General features: G+C 40.8%; 1 protein-coding gene across 11 annotated transcripts in view; it reads right to left on the bottom strand.

The window, feature by feature from the left end:
• The window catches only part of KATNIP (katanin interacting protein), a 55,747-nt gene that overhangs the window by 36,474 nt on the left and 1,322 nt on the right, over nt 1–17,951 (bottom strand). For 6 of the 11 annotated variants that reach the window (XM_053957758.1, XM_053957766.1, XM_053957756.1 and 3 more), the window contains exons 4-12: nt 16,334–16,503; nt 11,091–11,176; nt 9,425–9,562; nt 7,198–7,462; nt 5,727–5,876; nt 3,535–3,698; nt 2,418–2,530; nt 1,880–1,994; nt 1,290–1,496 (exon numbers count right to left, since the gene is read on the bottom strand). In XM_053957758.1, coding sequence (XP_053813733.1) covers nt 1,290–1,496; nt 1,880–1,994; nt 2,418–2,530; nt 3,535–3,698; nt 5,727–5,876; nt 7,198–7,462; nt 9,425–9,562; nt 11,091–11,176; nt 16,334–16,503 — 1,408 coding nt within the window. The remainder of the gene's footprint in view (nt 1–1,289; nt 1,497–1,879; nt 1,995–2,417; nt 2,531–3,534; nt 3,699–5,726; nt 5,877–7,197; nt 7,463–9,424; nt 9,563–11,090; nt 11,177–16,333; nt 16,504–17,951) is intronic. The other 5 variants (XM_053957765.1, XM_053957761.1, XM_053957763.1 and 2 more) reach the window with 3 other exon arrangements.

Here is a 17,951-nt window from a genome sequence, read left to right as displayed (position 1 = left end):
ACTGATTAATTTATTGGGTGTTTAATGCACCCTGAAGCTTTCCTGTATGATCTGAAATGTATACAAACTGGAAGTGCTGCTCTGCCTTCTGAAGGAATCTGCAGTTCAGGCACCCCATACCCACAGCCTAAGAGCAGATTGCATCTTGGATGCAGCCTCAAGAGAGGAGATCACAGAGTCACAAATCAAGGGAATATATTAATCAATGCAATATAAAAGCTCATTACTTAAGAATAATGAGATCTGTAAATGTATGAGTAATACTGAGAGTAACAGGTTCATAATGGCTTAATGAATGTATTCCTACATAATTTATAAATATCTAGAGGGTCTGAGAGTCACTACTACACCTACTACTACTACCACTACTACTGAGTGTCACCTGCCAGCCAGCACTGCCTAGAAAGGACAGTGGGTATTTATGAGATCCCAACTACAATTTTCAGGAGACAGTGAGGAAGATGCTTCAGGTAAAAATATTTGTCTGGAAATAATACTCCATAAGGAGTTTCAATTAAATTTCAAAATAATGTAGATTTGTCCTCATTCAAGTCTCATCTACCTTGAGAGCAGAAAAGCAGCATTAGCATGAAATGAGCTGTAATTTATATTTTTAATAGACTAAGTCCTTCAGTATCCTCATCCACTAAAATCATACTAATTTTTTACTAGAATCCTTGCTCTACAGGCCCATGAAAAATGGCACAGAGTGAATGGGCAGCACAAATGAAACCATGGCTGTATGGAGGGCTGTGGACATTTGCTAATTCTTTCACACCAGTCACTGTCTTCTGCCCATTGCCATTAGTGTGGGAGCACCTTGTATCTCCTCATCTTACTATCTCACACAAGAGCCATGAAAGACTTTTACCTGCCATGTATTTTTCTTCATCTCTTGTTCAAAACTACCTACACAGTTTATATTTCCATGATTCTTCCCTAGGTAAAAAGATAACAAAGGAACAAGAGAAAACAGGCACATTTTCTTTATAAATTTACTTAAATTTGTATTATCCATCTGAAAAAAAAAAATAGCAGTGAAGCTCCTGTACCTTGAGACCACAAGGATTACTCCAGTTCTAAAACAAAGTTGTAACTGAATACCAACATCTTGAACAGGAGAGCTGCATTTGTTAATAAGAAGCAATATTTGTAGGGTTTTTTTTTTAATTATCAGATAGTTGTTACGCAGTCAGGTTCAAAATGCTTCTGAACAAAAAACCTGGAGATGGAGTATTATAGGAATATTATAATGAGAGATTTTAACATCCAGCACTAAGCTGTCTTACATTTAAGTTCCTATTGACCAGGCAGCACAAATCCCCTGGGTTGTCAGCATTTCGTATGTCCACGTCGTGAGGAGACACAAAGATCCTCTCGTTGTGGAAATCAAAGAATTCCACCTGGCTCAGGCCCACGTTTGCTGGATTCCCCCAGTTGGAAAGAAGTTCCATAGTCACATAAATGGCATCATGTACTTCCATACTGGCTGTCATCTGGACCAAAATGAAATATGGTAGAAACACCAGTGAGCAACCAATGAAATGTGAAACGCAAGATTGTTCAGACTGCAAAACTGATGGGTCAGAAGCAAGAAGATTGCAAAGTCAAGGCTATTTGGATGACATTCAATCATTTTGGGTTACACCAATTCTGCCACACATCAACACTCTTAAAAAGCCTGAAGTGAAGGCAACTAACTCTCTGTTCTTTGTCTGATTCCTTTGTCATTCTGATGAACAGTGATAAATTCTCTTTCCTTACCCTGCCAAAGGTTTATTACTTGACATAGGGCAGAACTGAGGGATGCAGCTCATTCAATGTGCATGGATTTCAGTAACACTGGGAAGCACCCATTATGGGGCACATATGCACAAACCTTCTCTCTCCACATGGAATTTACTCCAGCTTTGCCACCAGCCAGGGATCTGTCACTGTCACAGGCAGAATGGCTCCCACGCTCCACAAAGGCTTTCAGAAGTCTCTTCTTTTGTCTGAAACAACATATTCTGGGTTATTTCCTCATAATTCCTGCATTTTTAAGAAATAGCTGGCACAAAGGTGAAGAGATGAGAGGATGAACCTCGCAGGAAAATGTACCCACACACCGAATGACAACTTTTGCAGCATTCCACCTTAAATACACAGAGTTTGGTTGAAAAGCTGGACTCCAGTTCCCAGCTGGTTCTGAGGCAGTGTGAGCAGAGAATGCAGAGGTGCTCTGAGGACCATAAAGTGAGATGCTGGCAGATCCTGCTCCACAGAAACTGGCCCAAGGCTGCACTGCCTGATTTGCTACTTGCACAGCTGTCTCAAGTATTTGTAGATTATCAGGTGTAGTAATTGGACTGGTGGCATTCTAAAAAAAAATCTCTCTTAAAAAAGTTATCCTAAAGCAAATATAGATAAATATATACCTGCTTCCAAAAGGGCAGAATCTCTCCACAGCTCTGGTGACTGTAGTCCTTGTCTGGCGTTTTTCTGGAGGTTCAGTCTTTGCAGAAAGAATAGATGAAACAGAAAATGTCTCCTAAGTAAGAAAAAGATGAACATGCTTCATTCAGATTGTTCTCACTACACAGCATCAATCTGCAATCCCTGGATTAAAGCACATTTAATGGAATTGGTCTTGATTTACAATGAAAGAGCTGAGCTTGGAGCTTGATCTTCTATGTGGAAGAAAACATAGAAGCAAACTCTGAGGACTAGAAAATACACACACACAGACACTTACAAATAGATCTATATATAATATAGATATATATAAATATATATCATCTCATTTGGTATACACAGGTCTACTAGACTTTCTCCTCCAAAATCATCAAGTCTTTTAAAATCCCCAAACCTCTCAATTCTATTAGCATAAAATAATTTTTTAATTTTTTAAAATAAAGAGCTATCAGTAAGCTACCTAAGAGAAAACAGAGGAAAAGTGCTGCATTCTTATAATGCTATGGGCTCTTTCTCTGACTCTGCTCAACTTTTTTGTTGATTTTTGTTGACTTCCTTGCTTATGAGTTTTTAATTGGTTTTCAACATGGTTTCTGGAGGTAAGAGATGAACACACACTGGGGCAGAAAACCCTCCCCAGCTCATCCTCAGTGAGATCTAGCAGTGTACAGGACAGCTCTGCTCCAAAAGCAGAGCATGCACTAACAGGGAGCAGTGTCCATAATAAAGAGTCCTGGAGGAAGGCAGGATTTATTGGGATGGAAATCACACACTGCCTTGTTTCAGAAGCTTGCAGGATGAAAATGGCTCAAGTGGGCCTGCAGCTGTGCATCTGATTGTATAGACACATCATATGGCTGCTCTATCAGTTGCTCAGTGATCCCTGTAATCAAGAGGGAGCTGTGGGATGCCATCCTGAGGAAGCAGATTAAAGGAAACAACCCTTTGGAAGAATAATACAAATTAAATTACACTTAGGGGGCATCACCATTCATTCATACACAATCCTAATGTGTAAAAAGATTATAACTCATGGGGGTTTTGCTCGTTGAACAAACAGCTCTCTTTTTTTTGCCATACCTTTTGGGGGTTTGTGGTAACTGCTTGCCTTTGCAGATCTCCCTGCAAGAATTCATTCTCAATCTGCACTGCTTGAACAACAGCTGAAACAGAGAAGTCAGGATCCTTCTCACACACACTCTTCCTGGTTACTGAAAGGGATGTTTCTGGTCGACTTAAGGGCTCTGGGACCAAAAAAAAAGGGAAGAAATACTCGTTTTTTTCAGGACATACAAGTACAGAACATTCCAACATCTGAAACTTCCCATTCAGTTACTGACAAAGGGCTTTGCAAGCAGTCTATAACCATCCCAAATGAAGCTGAATTCCCCCAATTTGATTTTATGCTAAGATTCCAAGTCACATCTTCTTTGGGCAACAGTTAAAACAGCATCGTAAGAAGAGGAAAACCAACAAATGAGAAACATAATTTTTATGCTTTTAGATTGCTTTGTTCTGGTATTTAGTGGAAATGCCTTGTAATAGTCCATTGAAAAGAAGTATATATAATTGAAGCACAGCAGGAATTTCTAATTGAGGTGTTCAGCTATTTTGGAGGAATCCCCAGAGACTTCTAGCAAAACAAGGGGAGTCAGGAGTTGCTATTTACAAGGCAAAATAAATGACCTTATCACTTAAGCAGTCATCACAATGCCCACACGAATCCCAATCTTCCCAAACTTCATGGAGAAACAGAAACATCAAAGCCTAGAAACAGGTTTGAAAGAAAGGAAATCAAATTTAGCAACAGATGATGTGAGATTGGACTAAAAGAGAAGCACAGCAGTTATATCTGAGGGCTTTCAAAGTCAAGGGAAGAGAAGAGACTGAAGTTGTACAAACATTTAGGGTGAGGGGAAATACTGAAGTGCCAGAGTGCTCTCAGTGCTGCAGGGAGGAGAGCACAGTGCAAGTAACATGAAAAGCCAAGAAGGTCAGACTGAGCTGAGATTTGTGTGCATTCACTCCTTGCACATATACCCATGAAAACTTTCAACAAGCATCAGTCATCTCTGCAAAAACAGGGATGGAATAAAGACCTGCTTATTCTTCTGTACTGTCTCATCCCCCTGAAATGAAATTCATTTAGGATTTATCACAGCAGTTGGACAGAAACAGCTCCACCCAGCACTATTATAACCTGAGAAAATGCTGCATACATCTCTGGGAAGTCAAAGCAACATCTGCTTCAACAGATGGTGGGTGAGGGTCTCAGAAGCTACAAAGGGGATTTATTCTGGAGCCAAAAAGAATTAACTTCTTTTTCTCTGTTTCATTTTCTGCTAATTAAGAAACTAATTATTTGGCTTTTCAAAACCACTGCTTTCCTGGGACACATCTGGATTCTGTTTTTTTGAAAAGAGCAGCTTGACTACAGAGTATGGCAGGTCTGAAAACTTCACCTCAGACATTCCAAAACTCAAGCTGATCAGACTTGTTCAGTTAAGGACTGCACTGAACTACAACTGCAGTCACAACTTCAGCCCCTGCATTTGGGGTGTGCTGTGTTTTGTTGGGGTTTTTCCCCAGGTAAAGACCACACCTTAGCAGCAGATTTTTAGAATAAGCAGCAGTGGCTTCAAATTATGTTCTCCAGTCCAAGAAAAATATTTTCCAGTATGATCCTAGATACTCAGCACTGCAGACTGATCTCAGTGTTCAAGGTGTAATTCAACTACAGTCCCAAGCAGCCACAGGGCTCTTTTGTCATGCTGTGAAAAACTGGGCCTTTATTGTGGTAGAGAACTCTGCATTTTGTATTGCTAAAAATGTGTTGTGTTAAACTCTTCCACCAAACATCAACTGCTGACTGGGAGAACAGACATTTCCATTAATACCACAGGGAATAGACCTCCATGAGGGAAGTGGGAAACACAGAGCAAGTACTGAACAAGGACTGAAAGGGAGAGGGAAAATCTTGTGCCATGGAAGCAAAAAGAGAAGGAAGATAGTAAAGATGTGGCAGAAGATTAAAGTATACAGGCTTTTACACTTTATCATAATTTCACTGAAGTCAGAACATTTGAAGTGTTAAAAAAAAAACCACAACAAAAGCACAGAGAATCCCACTTTAAAAAAAAAAAAAAACAGGCAGGGGAGTGACAGCTAAAAAATTCATATAATGACAGATGTGTACTAAAATTGCATCTGAGCCAGAGGGGCAAAAAGCATGAAAACTCTCCTTATTGACATAATATATTCTTATTTCTTACTAGAATACATTGATTCATGTCTGTCCTGGTGCAAGAACTCAGCAGAGAGTGGCCGAGTGCCTTTATTTTTCAGCATGACTGGTTTGACAGGAATGTACACTTCAGCACTGTCCTTTCTTTTGGCTGAGAGAACTTGCACTGGCTTCACTTCTGAAAGATGAAAAGGAAAAAGAAATAATAAACTTTGAAGTTACATGGAAGCAGCCGGCCCAGGAAAATTTATTGGATTTTAAATGCTAAAGTTTTGCCACTTTAATTATGTTGGCATAGTTAAAAGTGAATATTTCCCTCCCTTTCACTGACACTGTTCTGTTGATGCAGAAGCCCATATGGATGGCTGGCACTAACTCAGTGAAACAAAATAAAAATAGTATTATAATGTACCAAGATATCTCTGCCAGATATTTACCTGCATTATGGTCAAGAAAAGCAAAAATATTAAAGAAGTCCTGAGTCATTTGTTAACACAGTTATACCAAAGTAAATTCTTAAAATACAGACACAAATGTTGTCTTGTTTAGAAGTTTCAGAGGGGGAGAGAGTTGCCTAGAATAGCCCATAAAAGTACTTCTTTTTGATTTGAGAATTATTAATGCCTCTATTTTTTCCATCACAGCTCTGAAATTTCTCTCTGGACAAAAAGTCCTGCACTTTCCCAGAGATTTTGTTCTCACTGCATTTCCATCCCCTGCTCCTGTCTCTTCTCCTGCCCCTCTCCCCATTCACACTCCACTCACATCTATGATAATGAAAGGAACATTCCTCTACTTAATTTATTCCCAGACTGTTTCTCTCAATGTATGCAATTAACTACAGATTAGGGAAAGAAAAATAAAAAGGAATTAGTAAAATAAACAAAACCAAAAAACCAAAACCAATTACTGTACCGGAAATGAGCAGGGAGGGAATTCTGAGCAATGCTGAAGGTAGGCTTAGGTCTGGTTTCTGCCTGAACTCTTCACCCTTTGTTAAATCATCTTTGAGACCTAATGACTGGTTGTGGGTTTGGACACTGAGGTCTCCAAAGACAGAAAGAGACAAAAGAAGTGGCTCATGTCAATCACCAGGAATGAACACACACTGGGACAGGCATCCAGCACCCAGGATGTGAAATAAAGGTGAGACTGGGAAGATTTGGCTGCCTGAATTACTGCAAAAACAGTTCAAAAATATATCTAAAAACATGGTAATTTCTTGAGAAATCTCACAGACAGTCTGAGACACTCTTAGTTCAAAAGTCTAGAGCTGCTGATGCAGGTGCAGTAACCAGGTCTATATCTTTGGATTTGCCAAAAAGTTCCTAATGAAGTACAAAAGGATGCAAGTGTCCAAAATCAGGAGATCAAAACAACAGGTTTGCTGAAGAGCATGAGAACTTAGGAGGGTATGGAGTAACTCCAAATAATCAACCTTAAAAGCAATTCCCTCCAAGAATGATTATTGTAAAGAATTGGGAAAGACACAGACTTACTGCTTTGATCCTGGTTGAACTCCAGCACAGTTGGGGCACCAGAATCAAGGCCAGAGCCTCTCCCAGCATCTTGATGCTCAGAACCTTCCTTCTGCAGTGCCCCACTGCTATCCAGCTGAAGGCCTTCAAAGCCTGTAATTGCTTCCTCAGTGGGAGATGGTTCTGAAAACACATCCTCTTCAACAGAGTCATAATCATCACTAAGGGAGTCTTCTTCCATCCTCTCCTCTTCCACACTGTGCTGCAAGCTGCTTCTCAATTCCTGCTACAATATAAACACATCTGTCAGAAAAGCTCAAACTCATATTTTAGAATAAACCACAGTGGCTGCCAGTTCCTCTCCAGGAAAAAGAAAAATCTTCTGAGGAACTCAGAGCTGTGATGCAGCTAAAAATATTCTCATTCCTATGTCATGTCTTGCCTCCTTTGATGAGGGCCTGTAAAGAAAAATCATCCTACAACTCCTGTGCTCCTTCTCATCCGTATCCAGCAGGAACATTCGGTAGGCCAAGGAGTTTTTATGTGCAAAACCAATTTTTAGGAATAAGTTACAAAAAGCAAGTAACGGGGAGAGCAAAGGCATATATTTGTGCAGTCTCACAGTTGTGCCTTGCTATTTGAAGAGTAGCTGCAATCCAGAATTTCCAGGTGTCTTCACAAGACTGTCAAGCTCATGTAGCAGCAACTCCTTTTCAAGCATATGTTAGATGATAATAGTCCTGCCTTGTTCACATCTGTACTTCAAAAACCAGCAGAAAAAGACACGGGCCCTAATGGGCTAAGCTCCCAGCTTGCACTGAGTTTTTTGAAGTGGACACACTGTAACAGGATTTTATGCAAAATATAACCTATTTTGATATTTACTGTGGAAAAAACTGCCCAGCCTCTCTCATCACACACCACAAACAGCACAGATGATGCTGGAGAGCTGTGTGCTTTCATGAATGCAAAAGGAAAAGACCTTGCATCTCTTTAAATGCTTTATTTCCCCCTGCTTTGTTGGTATTAGAGTTTTGAGATAAATATAGGTAAGCAAACTGTATAAAATGAAAACCAGAAGCTACCTTAGGTACAAATGAACTGTGACAGACTATATTCAGTTTGCAATGAAAGCTTCAAGCTCCTACAGATCACACTTGTTAGGAAATCCATGTTGACAGAAATATATTACGAAGAGCAGACAAAGTCAGGTTCAAAAGAGGGTTTATAAGCAACCTGAGCCTTGATATAGAGCATGTCTTTAAGAGAGTCAAAACTAATATTTCCAGCTCTTTGACAGGAAATTGTACAAGCTTTCTGCTCCTTTGAAACCTCTGCATCTGCACTGTAACAAGACAGTCAAAAAACACATTATATAAATCAAAATTATTTCCATCTTGATTAAAAAGTGTTTTGAAATTATTAGCTTCCTATTAAAACCACATAAAAGATATAAATATATATCAGTGTAAACAGTTTGTAGAGCAAAAAATAATCATCAATGCAAGAGCAACATAGGAATGAAAGAAAGATGCAAGCTAGGAAAATATGCTTGGGAATTTTGTCTGATGTCACTGGTAAAATCTGTCAACAGTTTCATATATAGATGCTGCTCCACTAACAAGAAAAACTTTATTTATGTCATTAATTGCTTAGGCAGAAAAACATTCATAATTTTTTGTTCATTGATTAGTTTTCTTTCACATTTGTGAAGTGTGCTAGAACAAACTGCAATTAGTGATCAAATGGAAAGCTGCACAGTCAATACAACAACAATCCTTGATGCAAAGCAACTGCATTGATTAGAACATTTTCAAATAGTCTGATTTTTGTTAGGTAAAACAATGACATGCAACAATTTTAGCATCATTATTTAAAGACTACCCTAAAGGCCCAAAAAGCTGTTGTTTTAGCTTTCTCTAACCTGATAACCAGGAGTGATGTTCACTTGCACAAGCATTAAGTGAACTAAAAGAGGCTCCTTGCAGGAAATACCTCAATTCAACCCAACAGAGACAATATGCCACCTCCTAAAAATAAGGTTTAACATTTTGCAGTGTTGCTGATTGAGACTTGATTTTTCAAGAAGCTTTACTTTTCTTTTTTTTTCCTTCTTTTTGTCACATCTGATCAAAGCAAAATTCTCTAATGAAGACACCACTATAGAGGGCTTTGAGGCTGATCCCTGGACACAATCACATTTCAAATGACACTGCCATGAACAACAGAGGGCAGCTGCCAGCTGTACCTGGGAGAGAGGACCATCATCATCACCACTGCTGCTCTCCACACTCAAGCTTTCATAAGGTTCAAAATCTTCAGAGTACTGCAGAGATGGTTTAATGTAGAGTTTACCCCCTCCTTCTGTTTTAATTGCCACAGTTTTCTGTCAAAAGAAGTGTTCAAAGAAATTCGATTTCTTCTGTGTATCAGCAGTACTAAAAGAGTAACCATCACACTTTACATAACAAGAGCATGATCAAGCACTGCTTTTCTCCTCTGTTCCACAGAAGGTTTCTGTCCTCCCTGAGCTCACTTTTGGGCCTCTGAGTTATGGTTTAATAGCTCTGGTTAAACTCCCCACCTGCTGAGCCCAGAGTGGGCAGTGATATTAAACCTTGCTCTCTGTTGTTCCTACACTCCTCTAGCATTTTCTAAGTGCCAGGGGCAGGGATATCCCAGAGTGAATATCCTAAAATTTGGGTGAATTCTTTCTGTGAGTCCATCTTTCCTCATCTTTCACAGCATCCCTTAGCTCAGCCCAAGTTTGACAGGTTTGGCCAGGAATTCCTGAGTCCTCTAGATATCCAAAAAATCCCCATGGAAAATCACTGGGAAAGGAAACTGCTATCTGGCACAAGCTCCTTCTCAGTCTGTGGTTGCACTTTTCCTTAGCTAAATAACTCCAGTTGTTCATAAGGATGCAATAACTCCTATCCTCCCATCCAAGTGGATAAAGGACTTAAGGAATCACCCTAAGCTAGTCCCAAGTAGCAACCAGGTTTTAGTACAGAGCCACACATCTGGCAAATTCAACAAAGTACTAACAGGCCATAATGGAAGCTGAGAAAATGAATTCAACTAAGCAGAAAGAGTGGTAAATAGAGTAATGCAGCCTTAAAGCTTGAATGTGAAGTATTTTCTGAAAGAAAAGAAAACCTGCACAGCACAAACACTTGATCCTCTGATCCCATCACTCAAGCATAGACTGGACATCCAGCCAGGCCAATGGCTAACCAAGTAGTGTAATTACTTGGGTGACACCTCTCCACTGTTCTGAATTCACATCTATTCTTTTAATTAAGTTCTTGACAAGTTAACTCAGATCCTTCTTTAGGCTAAAAGAAAACAGGTTTCTCTTCTGAGATTTTTCTGGTGAAGCAACAACTGTGGAGCTGATGGCTTCAAATTTCTTATAGATAGGATATTTTTATTTATATGCATTTCTTTCTCTTATGATCTACAAGAATTTATCATAAATTATGACTCAAATTATGCAAATTACATTTCTTTGTCCCTCAATCCTGTTGCAGGGTGGAGGACAGCAGTAACAGGCAGGGATCTGTCTCCAAAATGAGTTTCTCCATCCCTTGCACTAGATAAATTGCCTAGGGTGCCATCAGAGCTATCCAGCAGCAGCTATTCTGCTGGTGGACACCTTGAGCCACTCATGTCCAGGCTATAAAAGTTTCTGTGATGAATGTCACTGAAAGCAAACCCTTTCAATGAGATTTGCCTCTTTAGGCTTCCAGACACACACATATCTGGGCAGGGTAACATTTCATGTTGTCAGTATCCAGCCCAAGCCACTCAGAGAGCCCCAGCTGCCCACTCTGTACCACTTGCAACCAATTTCCCCTGCAGTTATTTGCATCCTAAGAATCAAAGGCCCATTTCTTCCACCTGCCCCATACCTGAAGCCAATTCCTGCGTTGTATCTTGCTTGGGGCAGTCTGAGGGCTGTGTTCTGGCAGCCCACTCTCTTCTAGCTGGGCTCCTTCTTCAGCAGGGACACACAAGGATTAGAAGACAGGAGAGAGAAAGCAGAAATACAATATTAGACAATAAACAGACGTCTTTGTTTGTGGGTTTGTGGGTTTTTGTTTTCCCCCCAGCTGAGGACAGAAGAGTAAATCTGACAGGGGAATGGAATCAACAGCTGCAAAGATATCCCACATCAGATCCTGGCCAGTTCTAGCAGCAGGAATTTTGAACCTCTTCAAGGACAGTTATCATCAAGTGTTTTTAAGAGAATAAATTCTTTTAAGATACAATAGCTTAACATCAGGGGAAGCCCCACCTTTTTTGAGATGAAAATATAGAAATACATTCTAGAAGAGGGGTACACATCATTCTGACCCCCAGCTGGGTAGAAAGTAACCTGTCTGAGGAAGCCAACTGAGCCCAGAACCCAACTACCAAAGGTGGACTGACAGACAGGGTTCTGGTGAACAACAGGTGATATGCTGGGTTTACAAAGGAATTGTGTGTATTTACTCTCAAAATTAAGGAAACATAAGGCATTGGCAGATTAAACAGAATGTATTGGGTATTTAACATACTGTGCAGAGAAGGATTCTTCATGTATAAGCCATAAATGAAGGACAAACAACCATTATCCTTCATTCCTAAGGCAAGGAAGAGTTGGTTCAAGAGCTTCTGCAAAAATTCTCTGTATGGTCAAGGAGAACTAAGGGTCTCTGTGCTGGAAAAGGCCCCAACTTAGAGTGGAACAATGGATTTTTGAGAAGATGATTTGATTGAGAGAAAGAGACAAACAACTTGCAGGTCACATCAGCGTCCTCGATGGAACAAAGGCATCACCAACAGTCACAGCAGCATCCTAAATAAAGGCATCTCATTTCCTATGGCCAAGACAGATTTACAGCTTCCATTTCTTCTCAGTGGAGAAAAACAGCTGATGCAAAACCTTTTTTCTTTAAGCCATAATTTAATGGTCACCCTAAGGCTGCAGGAACTGGCACTACCAATAAAAGAAGCTATTGTCCTACAAAGGTCATAGAATCACAGGAAGATTTCATTTGGAAGGAACCTCTGGGGCTCACCAAGCCCAGCCTTTCCACTCAAAGCAGGGCTTACTTCAGAATTAAATCAGGTTGTTCTTTGCAGCTCTCAAAACCATATTTTCTTTTTTGGGGGTTGGACAACCCTACATGCACCTGTGCAGTGACTGTTCAAAGAACTGACATGCCAAGTCTTGACTGTGGGAAAACATAAAATATTCCTTTTAGTTATAGGCCTTTGGGCAATCTGGTTCACCAGGAGATTGCACAAAAGCTGGTCCAAGCAGACAGGAGGGAGCAGGCCCAGGGCAGGACCATCCTGGGGGAAGTGTTTGCTTTTGTCCATTTGGAGTGATCACAGCATTGCAGGATGTTGTCTTATTGCTCCAGCACAAAGTAGCTCTCTGTCTCAGAGGCCCAAACAGGACTAAACACAGAGGGGAAAAGGAATGCACTGCTCCAGGGAAGAGAAACAGCCCTCCCAACCACAGCTCCTGCTACTCCAATAGGCTATTCCCAAGGAACACCAGAAATCCTTTGAGCCAGCATTGGTGCTGATTGCTCTGCTGGCACTGAACTGTCTTGAGCTTACACTGTGAGAAGTGTGCTTGGATCCAGTCACTGCTTTGGGAGAGAACTGGAAGTACCTTTCCCTTGTACTCTCTGAGACTCCATCTCTTCAAAGGAAGTGCCCAGAAGCCCCTCAAGTGTGCTGCAAATGTGAGTAGGAAAGGGGAAGATGGCAGGGCTCATGCTACCACTGCTGAGGACTTAATCCAAAAACTGCTCCAGTGGCTGAAGAGACTCTTTACAAGTCATGGAGTGACAGGACAAGAGGGAATGGCTTCACACTGACAGAGAGGAGGGTTTGATTGGATATTCCCTGTAAGGGTGGTAAGGCCCTGGCACAGGCTGCCCAGAGAATCACAGAATTATGAGGTTGGAAGAGATCTCCAAGATCATCAAGTCCAACCTATGTATGCCCTAACACCTCAACCAGACTACAGCACCAAGTGCCATGTCCAGTCTTTTTTAAACACATCCAGAGATGGTGATTCTACCACCTCTCTGGGAAGACAATTCCAGTACTTTATTATTCTTTCAGTGAAATTTTTTTTTTTCCTGATAGCCAACCTGTACCTTCCCTGACATAGCTTGAGACTGTGTCCTCTTGTTCTGTCAGCGCTGCCCGGTGGAAGAGACCGACCCCCACCTGTCTACAGCCTCCCTTCAGGGAATTGTAGAGAGCAATAAGGTCACCTCTAAGCCTCCTTTTCTCCAGGCTAAACAACCCCAGCTCCTTGAAATGTTCCTCACAGGGCTTGTGTTCCAAGCCCCTCACCAGCCTCGTTGCCCTTCTCTGGACGCGCTCCAGCGTCTCAACGTCCTTCCCAAACTGAGGGCCCAGAACTGGACACAGCGCTCAAGATGTGCCGAGGACAGGGGGAGAATGACCTCCCTGCTCCTGCTGGTCACACCATTCCTAATGCAGGCCAGGATGCCATTGGCCTTCTTGAAGGCCAATGAGAAGCTGTGGCTGCCCCATCCCTGGAGTTGTTCCAGGTCAGGTTGGACAGGGCTTGGAGCAGCCTGGGATAGTGAAAGGTGTCCCTGCCCATGGCAGGGCTGGAACAAGATGAGCTTTGAGGTCCCTCCCAGTTCTGTGCTTTCATGGTTCTACTTAGTGATGCATTCACGTGACCAGGTCTCTCTAAGCCAGGAAAAACAGTCATTGAAATCCCAGGCAGAGGCTGATGCAGCTGAAGGAGTCATCTGTGCAACAAACATTACTTTGGAACAAAGATATCCTTCCCATGGGACAGATGGGATGTGAATACCAACCAGTACCTGTTTGGGCACACAGAACAGCTCCACTGGTGTCATTCCCTCAGAGATTTGAGCTGTCAGTGCCTATTTGACTAGGCAAGGACTGAGAAGTACATCCTCAAAACACTAGACCTAATCCAAGGAGACCCACATTATCCTCAAGCCACATATTTGTGACTACACAGACACTCACTGGAACAACAAACAGAGTTGTGAAACCATGTGTGGGCTATAGACCCAAAGAAATGCCAACACACCTAGAGCCCAGCTTCATTACCTTCCAACCCATCATTTCCTTTAATTCATTACCAATCCTAAGCATAAAACCTTTATCAATCACTATTATCAGTAATTACTCCTAGGGAACACAAAGCAAACAGTCCTGACAAACAGATTTATGATGACACTTTCAGGAACCAGAAAGAGGGATTTATGCCTGTTCTGGATTATTAAGTACCTCCCATTCCTAATTTTTCAGTGAAGACTAATCCTATAGATGGATGCTTTAGAAGTAATAAATGATGCAATAACTCTCATGGGAGATGGATAGGGAAAAAAACTCAGTGCTGTATCTCAGCTAGGAATCATTCCTGTAAGTAAAATCATATTCAATCATTGAGAAGAAATACCTTGAAATGAAAGAGACCACAAAATTGCTAAGGTAGAACTCCTAGGCAAGAAGCTCATACAGACCAGCAGTGACTCTCATTCTGGACTCCAGTGGCAAAACCAAATGGAGGAGGAAAAATGACAGGATGATGGTTCAGTTGGTATCTTTCACTGCAGCTTCATAGGTTTAAAACAACACCACTGCAGAGTTAAACACACTGAGTTAGCTTCTGCAGAGCTGGTGCTACAGTCTCTGATAGATGGAGTTGAGGAAAGGAACAGAGACTGCAACTGCAGTCTTCAGAGATCCCTAAGACGTGTATTCTACCTTGACTGAAGCAAATGGCTTTAAGGGACCATACAAACAAAGAATTTTAGTTAAGCTGAGATATAACAACTGCACAGCAGGACTTTATGAGGAAATTTCTCTTGACAGAGTTCCGCTAGAGCTGCTGCCAAAATATCCCTTTCCGATTTTTAGAGCAAAAAGTCCAAGATGTTGATTTACACCCTCTTTAGCTACCTGAAGATGTATCAGCCCTGTGTGACAGAGCAGCCAATTTCCACCACTTCCCAGAACATGACCATTTTTACATCATTATACAAAAAGTTTCACTTTCACCGAGAACAGTGGAGCCAGGTGACAAGCTGATTCCTCATCACCATCCCATGCAACCTGCAGGAAATTATACAAGCTGAACACACCTAAGCCTGCAAACAAGTAGTATGTGCCCAGTGTAGCAGGAAAACAATGAAGGAGATGAAGTTAGAGCCATGGTTGGAACAGGTATTGCAAGAAAAGTTTGTTTCCGGTATTGTTGAGATTAATAAACTTTCAATCAATAAATTATCATAGTAGGTAACTTTTTTAACTCTTTGTCCTCATTTTAGGTGAAAATGAAGCTTAAGCAGGCTATCATACATTAAAAAAAAACTCTGAGACAGGTTGTAGCAAGTGTGAACATAACTGATTAAGGCTGGTAAACTGCTTTACGCAGGGATTTAGTAAAATCAACTTTCTTTTCATTATGCTAAATAGATTAGAAGGCCAGTAAGTTCATACTTTATACTTTCATGCATGCAAAATTATTCCTGTCACTGCACTGCTCTCGATGACAGACTTAAATTAGAAACAAAATACCCATTTTTCCATAAAGCCAGCTAATCACTGGGAAAAAAATGGTCGATTTTCTTCACTTCAAATATTTAAATAAAGATTAGCTATCTTTTTAAGACAACTATTATAGCTTAAATGTAATTTATGAGCTTAATGAAGCTATTACTGGATATAATTTGATTACAGTCTATGTCATCAAATGTCATTTGTCTTGAGGACACCAAGCTTGGATAACACTGAAGTCCATCAGATCTTAAATCCTCTTAATGGTGTTATGTGTCAAAGGTATATCATTATTTTCCCCTGACAATTTATATACATTTCTAATCTTCTACTTTTACTTAGAGCTGTTTAACAAATGAAGAGGCAGGGAAGTTAAATGTTGGAATTAAAGAGGGATCAAGTGAAAAATTGATAGGGTGTTGCAGAGACTATTCCTTACACACAACCAGCTTAAGCACTCCGATTTCCATGGAATTTCATCCCACCAGGCTGCAGTGGTGCTGTCCCTGGATCCCAGTGACCTCTCTGACTGAGTTCCAGCTCTGGTGCAGCCCTGCCAGGCTGCCAGGGCACTCACCCTTTGTCCTGCTGGGTCTGGGCCTGTTTCTCAGGCAGCTGCGTGGGGTGATTTTCCTGGAGTACTTTCTCAGCTCAGAGTTAGCTCCATTCACATACAGAGAAAATCCTTTTTCCAACTGCTCCAGTCTGATTTGCACGGGATCTTTTCTTTTTAACCGCTCCTGCAGCCTGAAGGAGAAAGGCCAATAATTCATCCTTGCACAGCGCATACACAGATGGTCAGATCTTCAATAAATACAACAACACACCATGACATAAAGCTGAAAAATATGTTCCCAGTTCAAGGAACCCTTTCAGAATACATCTTCTAGGGTCTGTTCCTGCTCTGTAACATGTGTATGAGCACCCACACAATGTGACAGATTAAATTTGACCAAGCTTTTCCTTTCTGAGTTTTTTCCATGTTATTTCTTATTTCACATTATTTTTTCCATTTGGTATTTTGCATATTTAAGCTTTCTTCTTAAGAATTGTAAAGAATTTCACTTGAAATTTCAAAAAGCTTAAAAATTTTTCATCTCTTTTCAAGAATAAAAATGATAATTTGTGTTTTCAAACTGGAGGTGGAAAGCCCCCAGCCAATACTGCAGTTAGAGATAACAGAAAATTAAATGCTGGTTAAAATAATATCAAAATAATGCCCATCCATGGGCTCAGTTTCAGCTGCTCTCCCTCTTCCAACTCTCATTTTCTCTCCTTTCACCATGAGTTATACACAGTCCATGCTAACTCCTTTGGTGAGGTGACATGCAGACCAGGAGGTTGGCATCATATGGGTGACACTTTGTGAATTCCCCTGGTTTCCCTCTGACTCCAGGATGGGTCAATCCACAGGCCAAAGTCCCCCATGTGTCTGTGTTGTGACACAAGCCACCTTTTCCCAAGAGCACATCCCCGGCAGCCAGAATTAGAGCTCTGATACCAAGGATGCAAGTTGGTTTAACCATTAAATAAACTGGTTTTATCCTCTTCCAAAACTGCTTAAGGATACTGTATAGGAAACCTGTGGCCACAAAAATTGGCTGGTTTTTTAAACACAATTGTGCCCTTCAAGCTCTTTTTACCAAACCAGTTTGTTATATAATTCAATTCGAAAAGGAAGGAATCCAGAAAGAAAGTTCTGTAGACTCTCTAAAATAAGATATGAAGTTCATCTCTCCAGGGTATAGTGACAGGAACACATGAACAAAGAGGAAAAGAAATGTTTGAAACTTGTTTGAAAAACATTGGAGTTTGCAAAGGCAACCTGGCTGTCCTTATTTCCCACTTTTCTGTACTTCTGACAACATAACAACTGTGCCTCGTAACTACATCCTCACGGAGCATGAGCTGCCACTTCCTTCTGAATCTACAACCTCTTGCTCTATGAACAAAAATCTTCCCTGTCATTGTGGAAAAAGTAACTATTTTATTAATAAATGTATTTATATTTTAAATGCTGAAGAAACATTGTGATCTCGTCTAGAAATAAGAACTTTTAGCAAACAAAGGGAAGAAGAGAGAAACACCTGAATGTTTTAAGGCACAGCAAGTCAGACTTTGCATCACAGCTGCTGATATTTGATAACAATACAACAAATATTTCATACCCAAAGTGGTAACAAATGCGAATATTA

This window comes from Vidua chalybeata, chromosome 16, assembly GCF_026979565.1.
Source record: "Vidua chalybeata isolate OUT-0048 chromosome 16, bVidCha1 merged haplotype, whole genome shotgun sequence".
Classification (NCBI taxonomy): Eukaryota; Metazoa; Chordata; class Aves; order Passeriformes; family Viduidae; genus Vidua; species Vidua chalybeata.
The sequence above is the reverse complement of the archived record's forward strand: the minus strand, read 5'-3'. Positions and strand labels throughout refer to the sequence as shown.